Below are 18230 nucleotides of genomic sequence, written 5' to 3' on the forward strand. Positions count from 1 at the left end.
GTGACAAAGGTCGGAAAACTGGTGTCGGTAGCGCAGTTAATCTCGTCCCAACATAACTGTATTATCACAAAAATAGCATTCACTATTGTAATTAAGAAACGTTGTATTACAACTCAAAATCACAATAATGTACAATAAATTCTAAATGACAAAGCAGGAATTTTACATACCCTAAACAACGAGAATAAACCTGTATCAACAAACTATAGGTGTCGGTTGATACTCGCGACAAACTAACCGGTGGGTCCCATCAGATTCACTATTATTCTATAGAAACAAAAAGGTAAAGGTTTTAAAATAGACAGGGATTAAATTATAAATTAAATGAAACTAAAGATTTGTCTCACTGTTCAAGTTTGTTTCCACGTAAGCACCTCTCATAAAATTCTTCAGACACAAAGCGGTAATGCGGTAATTTTAAAAGGCAATTTAAGGGGCTAAAGGCAACAATTAATGTGAACGGAAAGACAGACTCCAAAATAAATAATATAATAATAAAGAACCCAGCTTCCTCATGAGGTTGGGAATATATTCACGTTATTTACATAAGAAGTCACACGCAAGGCTCGAAAGTTAAGGTCGCCGTTCCACAGTAAAAGGCAAAGCCCAAAATTAACACTATTAAACTAATAGGTATAATGCCAAAATTAAACTAATAGGTATATTGTCTTGTCCAGCTCTCGCCTTGTCCAGGTCTTGTCTTGTCCAGCTCTCGCCTTGTCCAGGTCTTGTCTTGTCCAGCTCTCGCCTTGTCCAGGTCTTGTCTTGTCCAGGTCTTGTCTTGTCCAGGTCTTGCCTTGTCCAGGTCTTGCTTTGTCCAGGTCTTGTCTTGTCCAGGTCTTGTCTTCAAAAGAGGCCGCCCGAACAGGGACTCGAACCCTGGACCCTCAGGTTAAAAGCCTGATGCTCTACCGACTGAGCCATCCGGGCCATACCAACTGAGCCATCCGGTCCAGGTATTGTCTTGTCCAGGCTGATCTGAAAAAAGATTATCCCTATCTATCTTTTTTTGTTGGGGCATTGTTGTGATAGACTTCAGGAACTGCAGACGAACGTCGTATTTTTTTATCGTTTCATAAGAATCCTTATCTAAATACCGGCCTGAGTGACAATTTAGTTTCCAACACTTTTTTAAATTATAAGTGACACCTTGGTCTTTGCACTGTTCATTCTACATAGAATTAACGCACATCGTCGCATCTTCCGTCAATGCTCGACTGCACTCCTATATTTCCAATGGTGGTAGGTATATCATGCAGTTCAGAACCAATCAGCTGTCAGAAAGTCAATATTATTATAACCGACTTCTGATCTTCAAAGGTACATAATGGTCCAAAAAAGTTAATAATGATTCACAGCTCCTCACATGTTACATATCAGTCAATGTCATGATTTCGTGACGTTATATTCACTTTGTTGTGATGTAAGGCCGATGAGAATATGATGCTAGGAGAATTATTAGCTTGTAGACGCTCAAGAAATCATGCATACAGTAAACATGTTCAAAATATTTTGTCGATAAAATGGATGAATAATTATTAATTATCACTAAGATGAACATGAGAGGGTGAATAATTTAGTGGATGAGTAAAATAAGTATACATTTGTAACACAATGAGTATTATGTATGAGTAGATATCCCAAACATTATGAGTATCATGAGATGATATCCACAACAATATGTTGTGATTATGTGACACATGATTAGCTATCACCAAAATTTTTAGGAATATGATTTAAATTAACACTATGAGTTCAAGAACAGACTTGAAAAAGCTCTGGAGCATATGTTCAGTCTTAAAATGCCTAGCACCTTACGAACCAGGCAATAAGTCCAGCATCTATCTCTATCAATCGTCAGTTATGGAGAGATCGGATTCCAAAGGCCGGATATCTTGTGAAATCAAGTCACGAAAAGGACAAGAATCGGTAACTGGCTATGGACCCATTTCTTCGGGGCCGTTCAATTTTATCACTACGAGATATCACTAAAATTATACATAAGATTGGGATCTAAGGCACTCAATGGGATTCAGGATCAAGACATTTGGGCTTGGAGCCCAAACATTGCGCTTGGAATCCAGACATTTGTGCTTGGGGCCCGTACAATTGGGGCTTGTGATCCAGACAGTTGGAATTTGGGCCCAAACTCGCCCCTGATGTCAGCGGTAGCAGTTGGCTTGCCACTTCAGATCTGCCTTTATTTTATCATCTCGCTAGTGTTGATCAGTAACCCGGAGCAATTTCACTACAAGCATCTAAGAATTTGTTCAAACGCATTGAATATGTCGGTCCGTTCGTCAATTGCACTTTCGAATCAACATTGTAGCATATCATACGAAATTTTAACAATACCAAAAGCGGTGAGGTCAACTCAAAGCCCAGTTACGAACCTTGCTCCAACAATATCAGGTATAAGTACCATAATGAATGAATGAATGATTTTTGAGGCTCATCTACTTGGAAATTTACTCAGAATGCATCACGCCCTTGTATAGTGTTACAAAAAATTTGATATTATGAGTAGATATCCTCAACATAATACTGAATGGCCGATGCCTTGACCAATTTGCAAGAATAAATTAGGATTTCAAATCATTCTGAGTTAATTTTTAGATAAAATAACCGAAAATTTCCAGCCAACAATATTAAAGAAGAAAACTGTAGCTTCAATTCGATCGTTGATTTCGTTTATTTTCCTTACTGGAATTTCAAACTTGCAAGCTAAAGTCTGCAAAAATAGGATTCAAGACAGCTCAACTATTGCAATGAATAACCTTTCTGAGAATTGCGCAATCAGCTTCTCGAAGGGCATGCCCAGTTCTTTATAACGAGGTCGAGTGAAACTGAGGATGACTCATCCGACCACCAGAGACTGCTGGATGTCTCCAGATTTAGAACTTGTGTGACAAGGCTGTCTCAAGCTCATTTGTTCATTGAAAAATTGACGGTTTTATATATTTAAAAGGTTTAAAAAGAGATAATTTTAATAAGGTTCATATTTTTTTATCCGTACCCTGTTCTTTCGTATCTCATTAGTCAAAAGGTGCATTTCTGTTTAAATATATAGAGGCCACAAAAACTACTAGACTTTGTTTTCTTTTGGATAAAGATTCTGAATGCTTTGATTCATTGATAAATTTCAAGCTTCGTCGGTAGAACCTATGTTGATCGTGTTTCATTTGTTTTCTGAATGCACCAGGCAACTTTTGTGCAATCCAAGATCATGTCATTCATCGGCCTTATAGTTTCTGCTGAAGTTCGTTTAGCAGAAGTTAGCTAATGAGTTGTATTTTCTTTTCATTGACAGCGACATGCGTGTGTAATAGTAACGCTTCGACGATTTGAACACTAAATATTTACTAAGCCACCTGGCCTTCGTCATTGTTTTGTGTGATCTTTAATTTTTTTCATCGAATCTGAAGTGGATAATTTTAGACCGGGCTGCATGCAGGTGCGTGTTAACGTAGGGTTTTATTGCCTGTAGTTGTGGGTTTGACTTTTGAGTTGAGCTGTCTTTGATAGTTATTAATTGCAAGTTGCAACCGTTACGTAGCTTTAAAATTTTTGGTTGGTCATGTCAGAATTATCCCCAGAATTCACTGGTTGAAAATTTGAATTTCTTGATGTACCTCTTTATATAGGGCCTATTTGTTTCTATGTCAAGAAATTAGTTTCATCTGTGAATGTTACACAGTGAATCTAGTGTAAAGTATTAAAGAAGTATGTTACCTACACAATGCACAAAATTACTTTTTCCATTGATCATAATGAAAATTATACATATGGAAAAAGACATGGAAAAATATTATATAAATATAAGTAGGTAGAACACAAAAGTGAAAATGCTAGAAATTTTTTCCTTTATTTAGGTAATTAGGCTATGTCCCAAAAATGTATAAATTTTTGGTAATTTTTTGAAAGAAACTTACTAGGTTCTAGGTTTCCCCATGAGCTAACTTTGAAAATTTTAGCACCATTATATTGTAGGATTAGGATATCTATTTTAACTAAAATGAAATGTTTTGGTAAATTGGTTGAGACTTTGACTCCAGTCAGCTGAGTAGGTAGGCTAGCTAAGGTAGGGGAATTGGGAAATGAGTGTGACTGATATGAATGGTATTAATTCACCTATTCACTATTTCTATTATCATAACTCTAAACAAGGCAGAAAACAGAATAAATTTCAGTTTGGTAAATAAAGTTAAAATTAAAAAATATAAATGAGAAATAAATGATATATAGGGTAAATGCACCATATTCCAACACCTTGAGGACGTAGCAAGAAATAAATGGTTTTAAATAGATCACTGTATGCGCAACTTAAGTTCTGATTGGTTTATGTCACTCTCAAAACACCACAAGTATGCACCGCAAGTATGAAACGTCACAAACTGTTGCCATATTTATTTAAAAGCATTTAGAATTTAAATCTGAATTCTGACACTGTGTGTGAGTGTGTGACTAAATGCGGCATATTGTGAGAATTCCGACAGCGCTTCAAAATCGTAATTTGTAATTTTGACACCCTGTGTTGTAATTCTGACACTCTGTCAGAATACGACATTCTGTGTGTCGTAATTCTGACACCCTGTGTGTCGTAATTCTGACACCCTGTGTGTCGTAATTCTGACACCCTGTGTTGCCACACTCAGGATGATGTATGTTTTTGGTGAATTTTCCCGCGCATTTCCACTTTTTTAAGCTATTGCTGTGCACAGTTGGCGCAATGTAATGAAAATTGATTATCTTCGCGCACGTGTTTGCGCAATCCCGGCCATCTTTATTTTAGAAGAAATTTTCTCCAAAGTCATATGGCAACACTGAACACCGTCTGTTTACATTTCGTATGTATAACAGCCGCAGTTTACAATTACCGTACGTTCCGTATCCGACAAGGCGGACAACCGGAAGAGTCAGAAGTAACCCGGACATGTCTTACATTTTATTATTGTCAGTTCGACTCGCGTAGTCAATATACTTGCGTATATTGTAGACTAAAATAGTAGAACTATTTTAGCTTTCTAAAGTACGGCGCACGGCGCATTTTTTTACCAACGTAGTACGGCGCACCGCGCAAGTCGTTAAAATGACAAAATAAATTCCCGCGCACCTGGCACATCTTCCTGACCATGGCTGTGTTGGAAAGAAAATAATTTTGATGCCCTGTGTCAGAATTATTTTTTATGTCTAAAACTGTCTATTAAATCAATCATCTATTAATTTATTTACCACTTAAAATCAGCAAATGCAAATACCATCAACGGGGCTACTCGGGTCGGGTGGGGTAACTCGGGACAGTCCTCCGACATGGCGTAAAACTGTTTTAGTAGCAAAACCAATTGGAATATTGCAAAACTAAATATAGTGGTGTAAACATCAACATTTTTCCTATCTATGTAGTATAAAGGAAGTTAAAAAATACGACATTTACTAGCTTTGAAAAATTCCTGAAAAAAATGGTGAAAAACAATATTTTGAAAAGTTACTTCTGCTAAGGTCTGTAGTAAAAAATATTTGGCGTATTAAAAATTTTTGCTTAGAAAAAAGTGGCAGACAAGTGTCTGCATGAAAACTTTATTTGCGGAATTTACATACCTCAATCCAAAAAAAAATGGCAGCCATTTCTGCACGGCGGGGCTACTCGGGACACCCCCGGGGCTATTCGGGACACCCCCAAAAATGCATTTACAGTAGAACCTCAGTTAGCAAAGGCTCCAGTTAAGAAAAAAATTGATTAAAAACAAAGAATATTGATTACATTTACTTTGCTCAGCGAAAAAAATTTCACTTGTGGAAAAATTAGTGCATCAACAGTCATCACAAAATTGTGCATAGAATGTCATATATAGAATTGTGCACCAGGCATCATAGAATGAAAAGTAATTGGCCTAAACTATGATTTATTTCTCCAAAGCCTATGATGGTTGTCACTAAAACATTCCTTTCTGTTTCAGGTACGTTTTTCATGATCTTTTTTTATAGTAAATTCACTTAACCCAATTAAAATGATGTGAAATTATAAGCCGTCCTGTAAGCTTACAGATACAGAAAAAATGCTATAAGGCTACTGATATGAAGCTTGCAGTGGACTAGGTTGTTGTAAATGCTCAATGGCATGTTCATGGATACGGTATTCACATCAATAATACCGTAATATTGCATCAATAATTGGTAATTAATGTATATGGTAGTATCATTTCAATAAAGGAAAAACCAAGTAAAAATCACAGAAAATGTCATTTATTCTACCTCTACATTATCTACAATGAAAGAGGACTTCAGAGTACTGTTAGTAATGGATGAATACACTCTGCATGCTTCAAATTTTTTAAAATGAAGTTTTATTCCAAGTGTCCCGAGTAGCCCCGTTCGATGGAGCTACTCGGGACACTCTTTTTTTTGCTTCTGGCACCTTAAGAAAAGCATATGGATTTTTTTGGAGAAGCCATGTGATAGCCCTTGCAAAGAGCTTTGAAATGAGCCTAAACTTGTTTATGAAATGCTTCATGATAAGAAGTTATGAATGAAAAATGTTCGAAATCATCCCGAGTAGCCCCGATTGACAGTATACATAAAGGATTTCTAATATATTCATAGACTTATTTAAAAGTCTCAAACTATAATATTCTTTCTACAAAACAGTTTATCAGTATTTAGTAAAGCAAGGTCAACTATCAACTTTCATACGTGTTTTGATGTTCTCACTAGCTGACTTGGACTTTCTCTCAGCGGGTCTTAACATTTTCTGCTAGACCTAGTGTTTTGTAGAAATCTTACGCGCAATAGTATGACGTCACTATTCCAACCATCTACGTATGTGTGGAACTAAGACCGAGCTTAATATAAAGGAAAAGTTGAGGGGTGTTGGAATTACCTAGTGTTGGAATATGGTGCATTTACCCTAAATGTTTAATGAATGATGAACAATTCAACAAATGATGCTTGTGGGTTTGATAATGCATTCATTATGATATAAAAATTATGGGTAAAATACATATAAATGATAGGTGAATGATAGGTAGGTAAATGATGGGTAAATGGTAGGCAAATGATAGATAAATTAAAGGTAAATGATATGTAAGTGATTGGTTAATGATAAAAATGAAAGAAACTTGACAATTTAATTTATAAAATTAGGTAGTATTAGCCTAGGCCCTAGGCTGGCTAGTAGAAGTAGACTCCTGCATTTGGAATTTTTGCCCATATGAGACAAGAAGCTTCATCCCAGTTTGCAATAAAAACCAATACAATTTTTAGCACTCATTGGGAATTCTGTGACAATACTGACACGAGATGTCCTGGTTAAATTAAAATAGGAGGATTAAATTTTACCAGAATTTATATACCTACTGAGTTATATTTTTTCAAGATTTGCTTATGACTGAGCCCACCAACATTCACATCCTTAGGATATTGAACAAAATAGTGAACTAAAACAGGCTATTAAAACTGAATGGAGTCTAAAAAGACCCTTGTTTGCCACTATGTACAAGTACACACATCTTATTGGATGTAAATACATGAAACTATATTTTTATTATGTAAATCAGCCATTAAGTGAAACTGAGCAAGTCATAAGGCTGTAGGCTATCTGACTCTAAAAACAACCCATGGCATGCTGCAATTCTAGGATTAGTAGTCCTTATTGGGCTTGGTGGAGGGTGCCTGGTCTTGGTCCCTCTTGGAGGTAGTGACAGGCAACAGGACTTCTGACCCACTCAAGTTAGGAATTTAAATAGTTTTTAGATCATAGACAATAGTGACTTAAAATTTGTATATTAAATGTAAATTTTCCTTGAAATAAATCATGTTTTTAACTTTTTGAGATTTTGTTTTTATAATGAAGTATAGCTATATAAGTATCAATCTCAAAGTACTGGAGCCAGCGGTGCAAGTTGCCATTTTCTCAGAGCCGGCTGAACAATACAACACGTCATACACAAATTGCAATGCACAAAATAAATTGAAAAATAAAGAATTAAGCAGTAAAATATCTTATTTCCATAGTTTGCAAAATGACAATGACTGACAAAATAACTAGGACTTACTAGCATAGATTGTATGTACTACAGGTAGTGACAAGAAGAGAGTTGGACTGGGAGCTTGGAATGATGTCACATGTAATAGTTTACAAATGAATTCAGTGCCTAAAATTATGTTGTACCTCACATTATAGTCCAAATTTTAAAGCTGGGAAGATATTGATTGATTGTGATTGGACCAGCTATTACACATGTATTTGAACTAAAATTCAATATGACTTGATTGGAAACTTGAAAACCATTAAATTGATCAAGTCTCTACAGTCTGGCAAAAACTGAAAGGTATTAGGAACATACTAGTAAATTATAGACATATATAAGTAAGTCTTGTATCTCTCAATATGATGTCCATCAGATCTTTATAAAAATTGTGTATAAAAATATAAACTGGTAATTTTTTAGAAGTTATTCTGAAGAAATTAGTATTTGATTGATGATTTTGTCCTGGTGGTGATCAAGTTTATTTGCTAACCAATGTTTAGACTCCTTGATAATGAGATAATGTCCATTGCCATTATTGGCTTCTATTATCATGGCTATAACCTAAATTTACAAAAGATTTGCACATTGTAACCATGAGTTTATAAGATAGCTTATGCCCATATAATTTTGAATAGCACTATTATTGATGTCTGAAGTAAACATTTTCTAGCATCAAATACCCAGAAGCCAGTTTTTTGAAGACATTAATAGGGATAATTTAAGCTTGAAGTCATTGAGAAATATATTGCTTCAAATTACTAAATATATATTCCCAGCTCCTTCCTAAAGCTTGATCTTTATTCATCTATATTGTGTTATTTTTTTTTTCAATTATTGTCCATTGTTTGGATTTGAGTTGATGAATCTCTCCTATAATAAACCATTTCTCTGTGCTCTTTTTTCCCAATTGAAAAGCAATTTTTTTTAAAATGAAAAGTACTTGAGTATGCCCTTGAATTAATGCATTATTTTTCTACAGTGAAGTGTTGGTGGTGTTTTCAGCTCGGCATTTGCTCCTATTGATGTATACAAGATATATTTCCCTCTATAGGTAAGTACGTACATATTATGTGTAAATTCTTTGCGTTCCCTTTGAATGTTTCAATATTACAAAATTTAAGGAAGCCTAAATTTTTTGATGAGTAAATTAAAGGTCTTTATGAATTTTCTGTCTTGTGCCATATCAAAGACCTACTTTTTATTTATTCATAATAACTTCTGAAGAAATAGACTAAATTTAATGGATTTGTTGGAACTATCACTGGAATTTGAAGTAAACCCATGGCACGGTAGTCATCTCTTTATGTTATAATCATATAAGACTAGCCCACCTTATATATAAATTAAAATGATCTAGCAAATGCCATCAAATGATAAGCATCCAATGAGAAACACTCATGTTATTTGAATAACAATGGGACAAGAGCAAGCTTGTGTTTATAGAATTCACAATTGCTGAATTCACAATTGCTGAGAAAGTGAGAAGTAGTCATGCTATTATAAAAACGTGTGGTATATTTATGATCGAGCTATTTGCAATGGCTGATGAGAAGTAGTCATGCTATTTTAAAAACGTTTGGTATATTTATGATCAAGCAATTTGCAATGGCTGATGAGAAGTAGTCATGCTATTTTAAAAACGTTTGGTATATTTATGATCAAGCAATTTGCAATGGCTGATGAGAAGTAGTCATGCTATTTTAAAAACGTGTGGTATATTTATGATCAAGCAATTTGCAATTGCAGATGCAAAGTAGTCATGCTATTATAAAAATGTTTGGTATATTTATGATCAAGCGATTTGCAATTGCAGATGAGAAGTACCTAGTCATGCTATTATAAAAATGTGTGGTATATTTATGATCGAGCAATTTGAAACTGCAGATGAGAAGCAGCCATGGGAGCTCTACTAGAGAAGCCCAAGACAGAGAAGCACAGCGAGGCAGGGTCAGGCAATGGCTTGCGCTACGGCCTCTCCAGCATGCAGGGCTGGAGGATAGAAATGGAGGACGCACACACAGCTCTGGCAAATCTCCAGGGCGACCTCAAGGTCTTTTTTATTAAATACAATTGATTTTTTAGCAAGGATATTAAATAAGAACTGGCTTTAGCACTTGTGTGTAATTGTATATATTGGTCTGTGATAAAAAATTAGGTCATTTCTGAATTTGTCTACAATTTTCTTTCACATATTGCAAGATTTTTTTTGGTTTGCTGCTGTTATACCTTAACCCATTAGCGGGTAATTTACCAAATATGGTCACTTAAAATCTTTCAAAAGAGGATAGCTTGTCCCATTGTGATTGTGTCTATGTTATCACACCTCTGCCAATCTCCAATCATCTGCCCATCCATCCATACATGGCATCACCCATGGCCAGGAATTAAAATAGCTTCATTTAAATGGAAGTTATGTCCCAGAAAATTAAGTTGATGCTCTCCACATTTTTTACAAAGTTAGAAAAAGCAATATCAATTCAATTCATTTAAAGTAGCTTGAGAAGGTTAAATCAAATAGCAGCTTGTTAGTTTCCCTATGCATTTGAATTAATAAATTAAAAATTTCAATTTGTTTTAGCATCGTGATTGGATTTAATAAAATTATCCGCTACAGTATTTACTCCAGTATTGTGCAAAATTATGAAAAATGCAAAATAGTAAATTCATCGTTTAATTGCTCATATTTTCTCGCAGTGGCTCCAGAAATTCACTTTCTGCACATTTCTTCTATACTTGCCTGCAAAAGGGTTAAGTAGAAGTAAATTGTTATCAATTATTCAAGGGTTTGGTAAAAGTCTGTCACTTAGATTCTAGCTTAGCTTGAAAGCCTATTTAACAGCCTTGAGCTTGGAATCATAACCAAGCTAAACGAATGCTTGAAAATTTATACAATTATAATGTTCAATTTCATACATTAAATATTTGGGACAGAAATAAATTCGTATCTTCAGGTTCCTGGAAAGCATTTGCAGATGTTAAATTTTCCTATATTTTTAGTCAAATTTTTAACCTGTGTTTTGGAAGCCTCGGCTATTGCCTTGTAAAATTTTGAAGCAAAATTCTCTCATAGTAATATATCAAGCAAACTTCTGATACTGCATTTATGCCCTTTTTTATTCCTGAATCAAGTTCAGTTGTGGGATTCTTAAATATATACATATACTATAGCGCAGTTTGTGAAGGACTCCAATAACTAATAATGCTCATGGCTGAATTGATTATTCTTGCTCATTTGATTTAGTACTCAGGTTTGATTTAGTACGTGTATTCAAAATTGATGCAGTCAATAACCATGGAATGTATAATGAGGACTATTGTTATAAATAGTGCCAGTTTCTCAAATATCTTTGGGGGCATTACAGAAGTGGTCGTTCTTTGGTGTGTTTGATGGTCACGCTGGAGCCAGGGTATCCGCACACTGCAGCGAGCATCTCCTGCACAGCATCATGGAGGAAGAACAACTCAAAGTATGTCTTGCTAACACTTTTTAGTTTGTAAATGTAAATAGCATTTGTTTATATGTATTCTTATCAAGTGTTACGGAGTAGCAGTCACTGGCAACACTGGTGCGACACCTTGTTATTCCACAACTGAAAGGTGGCTATCCTGCAATCATTCAGTGCATCATGTATGGTAATAGCATTTATATAGCTGCTAAATCATTGCCACTATTAATTTCTATATTTCAATGATAAGGTAGATATAGTTATTGAAGCACCATCCATAGCTATGCTGCCAATAGTAAAGTTTCTTTTGTTGCCACTTTCAAATCATGCTCCTATACCTTGTGTTTAGAAATTATTTTAAGTGTGCTTGAAATTAGCTATCCATGACCTTAACTAAACCCCAGGTATTGTATGCTATCGATCACATGCTATATACTCTGATAAATAAATGGGTTAAATTTCCAAAATAGTGATAAGCTTTCTAAGTTTGGCATTGATATGCCTATTTGCCCAGTCTAGCTAGTATAAGCTGCACCATGCAGAAGTGTAGGGTAAAGTGCTATGAGGACAACGAGTCAAACATTTCTCTGAGTGTGTGTTTAATAGCATTGCGGATGTGCAGGCCAAACTCCTGACACAGACGGGGTCGCAGGAGGAGGAGGATGAAGTGGAGATCGTGAAGGCGGCCATCACACGAGGATTCCTCAAGCTCGATGACGCCATGAGACAAATGCCCGAGGTATTGTATTTTTGCTTTTATTGAACCTTGATTATCATGATTTGTATTGTTGGGATTTGGCGTGAGACAGCCTACACTTTATGCTGGAGGGTAGTACTGTTGTCCATTGATGGTTATTGATAACCCTTGGGACCTTGTCATACCAAGAAGCCTGCGTTGTGCAGGACAGCCACCACCCGATCTGGCTCAGACCAAATTTGCGCGACCAATGTAATGCAGGCCCGGAACCTGGGTGCTGCCAGCTCTGGGCACTCCAGCGGAATATATTTGAGTCTGGGCAGTGTACGACATTGGGGTCATAGGTCTGAGGGAGTGTTGTCCAGACGGTGTTTGTAGGCATATAGTGAGTGATGGTGGCCATAGCAGAATCTGCTGAAGTGCACCCTGCCTGCACGGTTTTACTGCTGTTTTGTGTGGCTGATGTCTGGTGGTGTGTCTTCTATAATATTGTTATTGGTGGATTTGAGAGTTTGTTCCAGCTTAAATCTGCGTGTGTATGTTTGATGAAGTTGGCTAGGTTGGTGGGCGGAAGTATGGAGTTGAGTATTGTGAGGTAGTAGTTATGTGGAGTGTTAGCTATTTGTCTGGGTGTTGGGGGTAGGTGCTGAAGGTGATGGTAGGGGCTAAGGGGATTGTAGAGTGCTGATGCAAGGAATTGGTTGCCTTTCATATCTAGGTGTTCTTTCAGAAGGAGGACCTTGGTTTCTGCATGAACGTGGCTGGATGGTGTGGTTTGGGTGCTGCCAAGTACGTTTCTGTACTTGGCCGCGCAGTGCTGTGTTGTTTGTAGGTGGTTGCGAAGTGTGGGTGAGATAACGGGAGCCCAGGCTGAACTGGCTTAGTCCAGTTCTGAGCCTATACCATATTGTTTGTACACTTTTGTCAGGGTTTCTTTGTTCTGTCAGAATGTTGTTCCTGTGAGAGCTCTAAGTGTGTTTAGCTTAAGTCTGTAATTTGTTTTTATGTTCTACATGTGTGGCCCGAAAGACATGTAAGTGTTGCAAGTAATACCTAGAATCTCGTTTTCATGTGTGTGTGGTATGATGGTGTTGTTTAGAGTGACTGTGTGTCTGTGTTGATGCTCCTTTGTGTGGCTTGTTAGTAGCGTGCATGTTGATTTAGTGGGGGCTACTTTGAGTCTGTTGCGTGCTAGCCAGCCCTCTAGTTGTGTGATGTAAGGTTGTACTTGTGTGGAGCATGTGTTAGCATTGGTGTGTGTTGATGTAATTGTGATGTCTGCATAAGACAAAATGCGAGTGTTGTCTGGTGGGGCTGGAATGTCATGCATGTAAAGGTTGAAAAGTGTTGGTGAGAGGACTGATCCTTGGGGTACTCCGTTTGGTATGTTCTTTGTGTGTGATGATGTGCCATTGTAGTGAACGAATGACTGTCTGCTTAGTAGTTGACAAGCCAACGTTTGGTGTTGTTATGTAGTGTTGTATTGTAGATTTTGTCTATGAGTAGGAGGCGCGGTATGGCATCATTTCTCTGCTAAAGTCGATTGTAATCAGGAGAGTGCAATGCGCGGAGCGCTTGTAGTTCATACCGTCGTGTATGCGTCGGAGTCAATGCCTTTTGTATATGTTGTGTGAGGTGGGCGAGGAGTGTGGTGGTGGAGTGATGGGTTCTGTAACCGTGTTGTGTGGGTGAGAGGGGAATGTGAGGCGTGGTTATGGAGAGTATGAGGCGCTCTACAACTTAAGCTGATGTGCAGAGGAGTGTAATGGGCCTGTAGGAGGCTGCCTCTGTGGGAGGTATGTTTGGTTTCAGGAGGGTATGATTATGCCAGTTTTCCAGATTGATGGTATGATGCAGTGGGCGTATGTAAAGTTGGATATATTTGTGAGCGTGGTGATGCTAGTGGGCCAAGGTGCTTAAGATGAATGTTTGAGATGTTGTCTGGCCCCATGGCTGAAGAATTTTTGAGCTGTTTTATGACGCGTGAGGTGTCTGATGTCGAGGCAAGAATGTTAGTGTTGTCAAGTGAAAATTTGTGCTTGCGTCTGTGAATTTGTCTGTCTGCTCTGCGATTTGGCAGATGACTGATAATTGCAAGGTGGTTTCTTTCTATGTTGGACTGATGTTACCGTGAAAATATGGTATCCGAGGCGGAAATTGATGAACGAGTCGCCTGTTGGTGTTAGTGAGACTGTGAATTGTTCTATATAGTTTTGAGGAGACGGTGCTGTGGTTTATAGTGTTGCCATAAACTGCTCCTAGCATTGCTTCTGTTTACTTATTAATGAAATTTTCATTTGATGTATTTAGTTTGTGAATGTGATGTATGGTTGCCTGTGATTGTGGTGACGCTGTGTGTCACAAGTTCTGCCGCATTCTGATGTTCTGGTCTATGGGGAGAGAGGGCTAGAGGGAATGTCAGGTTGCGTCATTTGAGCTACGTGATGTGAAGGTTGAAGGCCCTCCTAGAGAGGTCTCGCCGCGACGTTAATGCGCCGCCAATAGCGAGTCCATCGGCGGTTGCCGATGGTTAAGGAGCAAAGGATCAGGTCTGCTTAGGTCGCGTTGAGACACGGAGAGAAAAGGAATCTAGAGACGGCATCTCTGTTAGGAACGGAGGTGATTCTGAGTGCTACTGGGCAGTCAGATTTGAATTGGTCGGATGGTTTTGGAATTGTGATAGGAGGTAGAAGCTCTCGTCATCCCTCGCTGATCTGAAGTTTATTATAAATGCTGCAAGGAGAAACATGTGAAAGGCAGTCTTAATAACGATCATATTATTTTTTCTGTTGATATCTGTCTTTTAGGTGGCGAGTGGCGAAGACAAAAGTGGCACCACTGCGGTATGCAGTTTGATTTCACCCACCCACGTCTACGTCGCCAACTGCGGTGATTCTCGTGCTGTGCTCTACCGAAAATCCGGCATCGGCTTCAGTACCAAAGACCACAAACCTTTCAACCCGTGTGAAAAAGAACGCATCCAGAACGCTGGTGGCTCAGTCATGATCCAGAGGGTGAACGGCTCACTCGCTGTTTCTCGAGCCCTTGGTGATTTCGAGTACAAGAACGTGGAGGGCAAGTCCCAATGTGAACAGCTCGTCTCCCCTGAACCTGAACTTTACGTCGAGAGGAGAAGAGACGACGATGAGTTTCTTGTGCTTGCTTGTGATGGCATATGGGATGTTATGACCAACGAAGATGTTTGTAATTACGTTAGGTCAAGGTTCTTGGTCACCAGTGACGTCGAGCTTATCACCAACCAGGTTATAGATACCTGCTTTAATAAGGTAATTTGCTCAGGTTATAGTACCTGCTTTATTGAGGTAATTTGCTCAGGTTATAGATACCTGCTTTAATATGGTAATTTGCCTAGGTTATAGTGTACTTGCTTTATGAAGGTAATTTGCCCAGGCTGTAGATACCTGCTTTAATAAGGTAATTTGCCTAGGTTGTAGATACATGCTTTAATATGGTAACTTGTTCTGGTTTTTATTACTAAATCAAGCCACATATCTGTTGAACCTTTGGTGAAGTTTGCCAAGTTCTAAGCTACTTTATTAAAAATAAGCCAGAATCAATTAATAAGAATAACCATTGAGGACATCATGATTAAGTCGTCCCTATTACCCAGCGAAAATTAATAATTCACATTGTTCAATATGGCGCGAACTTAGCATTATGGTTACGCTTCTCCGGTACTGGACTAGCTTAACATTACATGCAAGTTCTATGACATCTACTATCCAATCAGATGACATCTGCTATCCAATGTGATGACATCTACTATCCAATGTGATGACATCTGCTATCCAATGTGATGACATCTACTATCCAATGTGATGACATGTACTTTGTTATTAGAAACATACTGCGATTGTAATGACTGTGATGTGTGCAGGGCAGTCGCGACAACATGAGTGTGGTGATCATAGCGTTCCCCAACGCCCCGAAGGTGGACGAGGCCGCCGTTGCTAGGGACGCCGCCCTTGATGCCGCCATTGAGAAGAAAGTAACAGGTGCGAACTGAATTTGAATTGTACACTCAGAAACATTGATAGAGTTCTGTCCTAATAGCGATGCACTTCTTGCCCTTGTGTGGTGCATCTCACTCCGTTTTTCCTGCAAAAATAAAAACTTTTTTTGTGTCACTTTTAGGACAATAGGATCCGATTTATTTTTCTGGGTTTATCTCTCATAATTAGAGAATGTTAATACTATGAGTTAAGTTAGCTGTCCCACTAGCCACGTGCTGCTGTTTAAACTATCAAATGTTATCTTTGATAAGAAGCAAGCATGTTTTAGTATAATGGATTATTCGCTTGTTTTGCCTACTTCTTGATTTCGGTTGCAATGAGAATTTTCAATGAATGATGAATGTTTTCGAAATGAATCCTGAGTCCTGACTGAATAAGATGTAAACTTTTTAAAATTTATTGTAAATTATAGTATTCATTTTTTTATACTGTGTCTACACTAGTTTCTTGTAAACAGATGCTTTAAAAAATTTTTTTTCGGGAGGTGAAATACTTTCGATTTAAATGTTGCAAAATAAGACAAGATCAACTTGTTATTTTTGGGTACAGTGACAATTGTGAAGTTTGTAGAAAAAATTTTTAAATGTTGCTAATTAACTAGGATGGAGTTTCTATTTCTAACTAAAGTGATGTAGTTGTGATGGTAATGTTATTAGAGGGGTTATTAAGATTTGCTAAATAAGCAAGATGAAGTCATTTCTTTACCAAATTGACATAATTATGATGATAATGTCACTATATAAGTTAATTCTGACTGTGTTGTGAGCAGAAGTGTGCAGGCGGCCGCTGTCGGTGAGTCTGCCGCAGATCATGCAGGTGCTGGACGATGAGAACCTCCCGGACCTGCCTCCTGGTGGCGGGCTGGCGTCCAAGTGAGTGGTGGGGGCTGGCGTCCAAGTGAGTGGTGGAGGCTGGCGTCCAAGTGAGTGGTGGAGGCTGGCGTCCAAGTGAGTGGTGGAGGCTGGCGTCCAAGTAAGTGGTGGAGGTCTCTTATGTGGTTTTGAGATAGCTTTGAAAGTGTGCTGGTTGCGGTGGTGATGGTGATGGTGTTATTGCACATCACTGAGGTGTTCATCATATCTGGCATCACTGAGCCGCTGCTCCGTAAGTTGTGGCCTGGGTGTGTTTGACGGTGAAATGCGTGAATTATTCTGTATGTTACGGGGTTCAGCACATCTTTCTGCGTCGTCTGTGTGCAGACTTGTGTTGCGTTATTATCGTATACTGTTATTAAATATTAGCTTTTCATATATAAAGTAATTAACGTGTTTCACTGTCCTCCTCCCTTCCCTCTACTGCTCCAGTGCAGTGTGGAGGTCATTGGGTACATGGTGATGACGTGGAGGTCATTGGGTACATGGTGATAACGTGGAGGTCATTGGGTACATGGTGATAACGTGGAGGTCATTGGGTACATGGTGATGACGTGGAGGTCATTGGGTACATGGTGATAACGTGGAGGTCATTGGGTACATGGTGATGACGTGGAGGTCATTGGGTACATGGTGATAACGTGGAGGTCATTGGGTACATGGTGATGACGTGGAGGTCATTGGGTACATGGTGGTGACGTGGAGGTCATTGGGTACATGGTGGTGACGTGGAGGTCATTGGGTACATGGTGGTGACATTCTGTCTATGTGAACATTATAATGCTTATCGAGTGATGGTGTATGGTTATGCAAGAGATTTTAATGTGTAATTAAGTTTGAGATCTCGTGACTGTGTATATTTTGGTGTGCTTGTTTAATTAATGTGTTGACTGTAGTGCAGTTAATTTTATTATTGTGTTGTTGCAGGCAGGAGTTGGTGGACAGCATCTTCCGTAAACTGCGGCCAGACTGCGCTAACTCTGTGAGTACCTGCACCTGCTACCTGCACGCACTACCTGCACCTGCACCTGCACCTGCACCTGCACGCACTACCTGCACCTGCTACCTGCACGCACTACCTGCACCTGCACCTGCACCTGCACGCACTACCTGCACCTGCACGCACTACCTGCACCTGCACGCACTACCTGCAC

General features: G+C 38.4%; 1 protein-coding gene and 1 non-coding gene across 2 annotated transcripts in view; one reads left to right on the forward strand and one right to left on the reverse strand.

The window, feature by feature from the left end:
• Positions 1 to 857: 857 nt before the first annotated feature.
• Positions 858 to 930, reverse strand: Trnak-uuu. The gene has a single exon. It is a non-coding gene; the product is annotated as a tRNA-Lys (tRNA).
• A 2318-nt stretch (positions 931 to 3248) lies between these two features.
• Positions 3249 to 18230, forward strand: part of LOC108677776 (protein phosphatase 1B) — a 28464-nt gene continuing 13482 nt past the window's right edge. Inside the window, exons 1-9 of the mRNA XM_018166056.2 lie at positions 3249 to 3454; positions 9007 to 9078; positions 9912 to 10077; positions 11390 to 11494; positions 12096 to 12212; positions 14978 to 15457; positions 16069 to 16186; positions 16974 to 17076; positions 18004 to 18058. Coding sequence (XP_018021545.1) covers positions 9925 to 10077; positions 11390 to 11494; positions 12096 to 12212; positions 14978 to 15457; positions 16069 to 16186; positions 16974 to 17076; positions 18004 to 18058 — 1131 coding nt within the window. The 5' untranslated portion in view covers positions 3249 to 3454; positions 9007 to 9078; positions 9912 to 9924. The remainder of the gene's footprint in view (positions 3455 to 9006; positions 9079 to 9911; positions 10078 to 11389; positions 11495 to 12095; positions 12213 to 14977; positions 15458 to 16068; positions 16187 to 16973; positions 17077 to 18003; positions 18059 to 18230) is intronic.

The sequence above is a fragment of the Hyalella azteca genome, unplaced genomic scaffold, assembly GCF_000764305.2.
Source record: "Hyalella azteca isolate HAZT.00-mixed unplaced genomic scaffold, Hazt_2.0.2 contig2569, whole genome shotgun sequence".
Classification (NCBI taxonomy): domain Eukaryota; kingdom Metazoa; phylum Arthropoda; class Malacostraca; order Amphipoda; family Hyalellidae; genus Hyalella; species Hyalella azteca.